This window comes from Vitis riparia, chromosome 7 (genome assembly GCF_004353265.1).
Source record: "Vitis riparia cultivar Riparia Gloire de Montpellier isolate 1030 chromosome 7, EGFV_Vit.rip_1.0, whole genome shotgun sequence".
NCBI classification, from domain to species: Eukaryota; Viridiplantae; Streptophyta; class Magnoliopsida; order Vitales; family Vitaceae; genus Vitis; species Vitis riparia.
Genome location: NC_048437.1, coordinates 22,713,892 through 22,721,499, shown reverse-complemented (window position 1 = coordinate 22,721,499; position 7,608 = coordinate 22,713,892). Strand labels below are relative to the sequence as shown.

General features: G+C 34.0%; 1 protein-coding gene across 5 annotated transcripts in view; it reads right to left on the bottom strand.

Moving 5' to 3' along the window:
• Nucleotides 1-1,607: 1,607 nt before the first annotated feature.
• Nucleotides 1,608-7,608, bottom strand: part of LOC117919319 — a 92,283-nt gene continuing 86,282 nt past the window's right edge. For all 5 annotated transcript variants that reach the window (XM_034836489.1, XM_034836485.1, XM_034836490.1 and 2 more), the window contains exon 19: nucleotides 1,608-2,149. In XM_034836489.1, coding sequence (XP_034692380.1) covers nucleotides 2,075-2,149 — 75 coding nt within the window. In that variant the 3' untranslated portion in view covers nucleotides 1,608-2,074. The remainder of the gene's footprint in view (nucleotides 2,150-7,608) is intronic.

The window sequence follows — 7,608 nt, the reverse complement described above, 5'->3', positions numbered from 1 at the left end:
GGGGAGATGAATTTTGAGTGAGAGGAGGGATGGGGATGAGTGAAAATAATAAATGAAAAGGATTGAGAAGATATTTGATGAAATTTCAAATCGATGCGAGTTAAGTATATTTAGTCAAAACCTCATAGGAGATTAATGAAATTAACCCTTGTTATGAAAAGTTTGACATAGTAAATCTTGTTACCAGAGTATCCAAAGCGAATATAATAAGTCACTTTGGGTTGGGTTGTTTAGACATCTTAATAGTATACTGATCAGCTGGTTTCATTGGGTTATACACATCCAGTATATAATTTTCTTTGTTTTATGTATAAATACATATTAATGTGCCAAGGGTTAGAGGCTATACTGCCCATAGGGTTTCTTAAAATCAAAATATCAATGGATCCTTTCCCTGATAATTGTCCCTAAGATGGGGAGATGATGAATTTTTAAGGTCATACTAACACCTTTGTGTCGTATCAAGCTGACATTGAATTAATACCAATTATTCCACTGAGAAGATTAGTTGATATTAGGTTAGATAATATTCTAAAGGCTAATGCTCTGTTTGGAAACTGTAAAAACAGTTTTCTAACTTAAAAAAAAAACCGATTTTTAATAAAATAAAAAAAGTCTTTTGAGATTTATTTTAAAAACAAGTTATTTTTTTTTTAATAAATTTAAAAATTTTTGGTTGTTTTTTGTAAAATATGTTAAGCAACAACTAAAAATATGAAAAATATTTGGGAAAATTTTACATCATATTTGGTTTTTTTTTGTAAAAATTGTGTATGATATTGAGAGGATAGAATAAGTCAAAAAATCAAATACAATTTTGTTTCTAAAAGAAATTAAGAATTATTTTAAAAAACTAATCCGTAGCCTAGTTGGTTAGGGCAAACATTGGGAAGTATGGTCCTAATAAATGATACATGGTCTTAGATTCAAATCATATCACTAATGATATCTTGAATTTACTTGGTGCTGATTGTTGCAAGGCGATCAACACCTCGAGGCTTGAGTCCCCGTGGAAAGTTCTAAGGGCTTGACGCTAAAAGTTTCCTCAGTTATAAAATATATATATATATATTAACAACTGTTTTCAAAAAATATTTTTTGGGAACTGGATTTGAAAACCCACCCAAACCCTCGCCTTAAAGTGTATCTTTCCTAGGTCCTGAGGTTTTAATGTTTTAAGGCCTCTATTTTTGGGATGCAGAAAAGTAGCAGAGTAAATGAGTGGTGATAGCAGTATGTTGTAGGATTGTAGTGGTCATCTTGGTATAAGGGGAGTTGGGATACCATTTGTACCTCCATAGGGTATTAGCCTGCAATTCCTTTTTCCTAAAATTTTCTTACATAACCAAAGGTCAATTCTCCTAACTCTTTGTAATTATGGGCTTCATTGTCAAGTGTACAAACTCCATCTCTGCATCCCCATTGGGCCCATTCCCCACTCTGTTTTCCACTGCTGAAATGGATATTAACAGGATGAATTCAAGAAAATATCAATCTCAAAAAATTCAATAGAATAATATAACTGCAGCATGAAAGATATTAACAATTCATTCAGAAACAAGTTTGATTGCATAAAAAGATGACTTGGCCTTAAATAAAAGTACAAATACTTCAAAATGTTGCCAATTAAAGCCATAAATGATCAAAACAGTCTCAAGGTTAGAACAAATCAGATGAGGGAATAGGAACAACAATTTCTTCATAAAATGTTTTATTGGGGTATCAACATTTACAAGAATTTGAAGAGAGGCTGATCTTTGATAAGCCCAACATCATCTCCCTCATAAAAGATTGGGATAATGACCAGTTGTGTTAGTACAACAGGCTGTTCATCAGTACAAGGCATCTGCAATTATTAGTATAACATTACATCACAAAAATCAATTTTGCAGCCTTTTTGGCTGCATGTCAAACCACCATGAATGGCGTCGAGAATGTTTAAGACTGATGAAAGAGTCGGATGGTCACTATTAGTAGCAACAGAAGTTGTTTCCTTCACACTTCCTTACCTGCTTTCTCCATTGAATTTCTGGGCTAGCATCTTTAAGTTGTGAAATGATGTATTTGGTACAGTTTAGGCATGCTCATTCTCAAAGCATAACAGACGATAATCTGATAGAACAGCGAATAGTTGTGTATCTACAAATAGCTGCAAAATCCAAGAAGGAACTGCATGATGCCTAGATTACTTCAACCAACCACAAGGATTTAAATTATATTAAGAACTTCAACTTCATGTGGGTCATGGATGAAGTTTACAAGGAAGAATCCAGTCAAGTGCTAAGATCCTAACCAATCCAAAATAGAGATTGCATTTGTAAGTAGAATGAAGAGTTCAAAAGGATAATCAGTAAGAGGTTAAAATGTTCAAATCAATTCACGTAATTTAGTAACTCCAATAAGTTCAAAAGTCCAATAAACCAAACCAGCTCTATTACTCATTTGATTGCACGATACTCAATGGCCAGAAAGCCTGGGTCAAAGGACGAAAAGCTTTTCTGCCTTTGCAGAAACAGTCACTTTCATACTATAATCTCAAGCCAACAACTTGATTAGGACGGTGGCTACAACTTTGACAGAGAGACTCGACCTATTTCTTTCCATACTTTCAGCACATTAACATACGGTCTCCAATTTAGTGATGAATTTGGTATCACACAATTAAACATCTGCTCTCATGTTATGCAAACCAGAATAGATGCCCAGGTGGACATAGATACAAGATAACCTAGTGAACCTTGTGGACTTCTTCCAGCTTGAAAGTCCACCCCTATCAGAACAAAGAGCAACCAAGTTGAAAGTGAGGAGGTCAATCCCCTATCAACTTGTGAGCTTCAGTTTTAGCTTGCACAGGCCAATGGATAATTGGAAGCATTTTTCATTTTTTACATAAAAACCAGATATATCAAGCTTCATGATATGATTTACTCCCCAATGGAAATAATGGATAGTCAACATGGTTACAGCCTTTACATGCATATGTTACATATTGTATGGCATGTCAAGCTTTCATTGAAAATACATTTGGTTGGTGTTATGAACATCGAGCTTGTGTTTGAGTTCAACAATCTGATTTTTGTCCTTGAGTTATTTCAAATGGGCTTCTAGTAATGCAAGGGACTACTTCAATCAAGTCTTGTTCCCATACTTTCCAAAAGAGGGGATAATTCATGAGTCATCATGTGTTGATATACTCCAATAAAACAGGGTTGCTGAAAGGAAAAATGTTCATCATCTTGGTGTTACTCGGACATTAGTGTTTCAAAAACAAGTACCAAAATCATATTGGGAAGCTGTTTTAACTACTGCCTATTTGATAACCTAGGTCTCATCTAGAGTATTAGGATTCAAAAGTGCCAAGGAAGTATTTGCAAAATTCTTTCCTAATTGCCATACCTCCTATAAAGTGAGTCCAAAGGTTTTTGGGCGTGTCATTTGTTCAACATTCATACGCATTACCGTGAGAAATTAGATCCAAGGGCATTGAGGTGTATCTTCGTGGGGTATTCACCTACACAAAAGGGCTACAAATGTTATCACTCTTCTTCTAGAAAATTTTATGTACCTATGGATGTAACCAAGGATGCAAAGGCCATGATAAATCGGAGAAATATTGCCGATATTTCATGTATCGACCCACCTCAACATGATAACCACCATGGAAACTTTGATCAAGATATTTTTTGTTATTTATCCCCATTTATCGTCGTTTTATAGGCAAAATTCCGATATTACACTGATATTTTGGATATATTGGTGGTAATTTCGGTTACAACAACACATCTCACTATGAAGAAAAAACTGTTGGACCCAATACCAAAACATTAATGCCTCAGCCCATTAACACATGTGGAGGCTAATAGGGCACTAACATATTAAATACAACATTCTTCTCTCCTAGTTTTGATGCGGATTCCATTTTTAAAGCTAAATACAAAAACCACTTAAATATGTAAGTGAAAGGTTTCAACTAGTGACCTTGAGCTTGAAGTGAATAACCTCTACCATCAGGACAAATGTGCTTTGCAATTACATGTGCACACAAAATAATATATGTATACATGTACTAATCTTTCATATATTATATATTATAAATTAGTTAAAATAAAATTATTATAAATAGACAAATTTTAATTATTTTATTATGTATTTTATATAATAATTTAATATAAAATAAATGTAAATTTATAAATAAAATTATTAACATTTTTAAATAAAAAATATTTATATATTGTTATTTCTTTATACCTATAATATATATTAATTTCCTTGTTAAAAAAAGTTTAATATATATATATTATTATTTTTCTATCATTTTTAGAGTTTTTCCCAACATTTCTATGAGGTTTTTTTTTTTCTTTATCAATTTCTATCACCAATATTTTGTATTAAAATATCCACCAATATTTTTCGACATATTCTGATATATTCGCAAAATCAAATTACCGATATATTCATCAGAATCAATATTTTCATCTTTAGATGTAACCTTTGCAGAAAAAGAAAATTATTTCTCTGGTTCTTATCTTTAGGGGGAGACATTACCTTTAGAAGACAAAGGTTCCTCGCCCCCATGGCTTGACCTTTCTATATTACCCTTGAATTCTTTCCCTTCAAAACTTGATTTGACCCTTGTTGTCAATGACAATTCTGTCCATATTATTCCAAGTGAGTGCAATTCAAACCCAACTTTAAAAAATTAATAAACTAGACCCTCTATTAACACTAATCTAGAGCCTATTGATACAAAACCATCGCAAGTTTACTTGAAAAGAAAAACAACCACCATTGAACCCATGCATACTAAAGACTTTGAATCGAGGCCAAGTAATAGTTCTATCTTTCCTAGTACTTTAAATGTTGACAATGACCTTAATTTACCCATTGTCATTAGGAAAGGTACAAGACAATGCACTCAACATTCTTTGTCATTTTACAACTCCTCCTAGTCCCACAAAAGTTTTCTCACTCATTTGTACGCCATAACCACTCCATAAAACCTTGCTGAGGCACTTAGCAATGAGAATTAGAGACAAGTCATGGGGGTTGAGATGGAGGCCTTGGAAAAAAAATAGAAAGTGGGAAATAGTAGAGTTGCCTAAGAGGAAGAAACCAGTTGGGTGTAAATGAGTATATATAATCAAGTACCAAGTTGATGATCCCTAGAAAGATATAAGGTTAGTTTGGTAGCTAAAGGCGACACACAAACCTATGAATTTGATTACCAAAAACCTTTGCTCTCATACCTAAGATGACTATTGTGCGAGTGTTATTGTCGTTGGCGACTAATTTGGTTAGAGCTTACACAATTTGATGTAAAAAAAATGCACTTTTGCATGAGGATTTAGAAAAAGAGATCTATACAGAAATTTCTCTAGGTTTTGAAAAAAGTCATGGTAGAACCAAGGTATGCAAATTAAAGAAAGCCTTATATGACTGAAAACAATCTCCAAGAGCATAGTTTGGGAGATTTTCCAAAGTGATGTTAGCAATAAAATACAAACAAAGTGAAGGTAATCACACTTTGTTCATTAAGCATTCAACTTCAGGAGGAGTGATAGCATTGTTGGTATATGTGGATGATATCATTGTTATCGATAATGATCCTTGAGAAAATAGGCTCTTCGGCAGTGTTTAGCTAGAGAATTTGAGATTAAAGAGTTTGGTAGATTGAAGTATTTCCTAAGAGTTGAAGTGGCTCATTCCAAGGAGGTTATCTTTGTTTCACAACAAAAATAAGTGATTGATCTTCTCAAAGAAACCGAGAAACTTGGATGTAAGCTAATGGACACCCTCATAGAACCAAATTACAAGTTAGGAGAGGCCTTAGAGCATGGGGCTATAGATCGTGGCATGTACCAATGACTAGTGGGTAGACTCATTTACTTAGCACATAGTAGACCAAACATTACATATGTTGTAATTATTGTCAATCAGTTTATGTACAATCTCAAAGACTCTCGTTTCAATTTGTCTATCATATCATACACTATGTTAAAGGAACTTCCTGTAAAGGGTTGTTCAAACAAGGTATGGAGTTATGCTTGGAAGCCTACATAGATGCAAATTATGCTTGATCAGTTTTAGATAGAAGATCAACCTCGGGGTACTAGACTTTGCTTGGAGGAAATCAAATCACTTGCAAAGTAAAAAGCAACCAGTAGTCATAAGATCAAGGGTCGAGGTGGAGTTTCAGGCAATGGATAATGGAATTTGCGAATTGTTATGACTTAAGATTATTTTAGATGATCTTAAGATCAAGTGGGCACATGCTATGAGACTCTATTGTGATAATAAGTTTGCAAACAACATCACTCATAATTAGGTACAGCATGACTGAGCAAAGCATGTGGAGGTAGATCGACATTTCATAAAAGAGAAGCTTGGTAATGGTCTTATTTGCACTCCATATATTGGGACAGGTAGCCAACTTGCAAATGTTCTAACTAAAAGACTAGCTAATATTACATTTCAAGGAATTATTTATAGACAAGCTGGGAATGAAGAATCTCTATTCACCAGCTTGAAGGGGAGTGTTGAAAGTTTGGGTCCTATAATTTAGGATTTTTCTCCTTTTATGACTTTTCTTGTCTTGTTGTAAATTAGTTAGGACTTTTCTTCTTTTAAGACTCTTCTTATACAACTATAAATTAGTTATAAGGAGATTTCAAGTAATTTGAATTACCGTGTACATCAAGAGTAATCCTTTCCTAGAATAGGGGAGGCTAGATACATATTTTTTGGTGTATCCCTTGATTTTGGTGAATAAGAATGATATAAAATTTCATAGGGCCAACAGTATCTAACACCTTCTCTCATGTGCAATGCCATGCCCACATGTGAAAAGGCAAATCTCAGATCATGGACCATAGGAAAATAAATGAGGTAACAAATAGACTAGAACCCCAATACCGTGACTTGACTTGTAAGCTTAAGCTATTAGGTTAAGGGCTACTGATGTATGTCAGACTAACAAGAAGCATGAATGGCAGCTTCCAAAGAACCCTAGAAAAGGCAAAAAGGGACACAATCAACTAGACAGTCCTCATGTGTTTCAAGAAGATCTGTTAAAAGTTGAAAGAAACTTCAACTCTCAACAGCAGCCTCAAGATGGAAAAATGCTCCTCATGGTATTTACCCATAATGCACCCTCTATAAACAGAACTTGCAGGAAGTAACAAAATCAAATTATGTTGAAGGCAGCAATTCAATCAATGTTGAACTGGAAGTGTTACTCAATACCACAATATTAAGACATTGCATAGTCAATGTATTATCCAATCCTGATAATATTGGTATTACTAAGCTCCAAATATTACCAGTTTTATGTTTCCAGTCCATAATGGACAGGTAAGGTCCAACAGTGTACAGTACAGCCTGAAACCATTTTTAAAGGGTTTCAAAATCTCTTTCCTAGTTTGTTCAGCATTCATTCCTTCCAGAGGCTTAAAACACATTTTGTAAGTTAGATCTAAACAAAGATTGAAGCTAAAATTCAGTACCAAACTGTAAGGGGTTCAAGAATCCAACTTCTCTGTATGAGTTAATTGTCCCTACTTCACTAGCATTTTGTTGCTAACCTAAATCTACTTTACCTGCAAGTTGAAG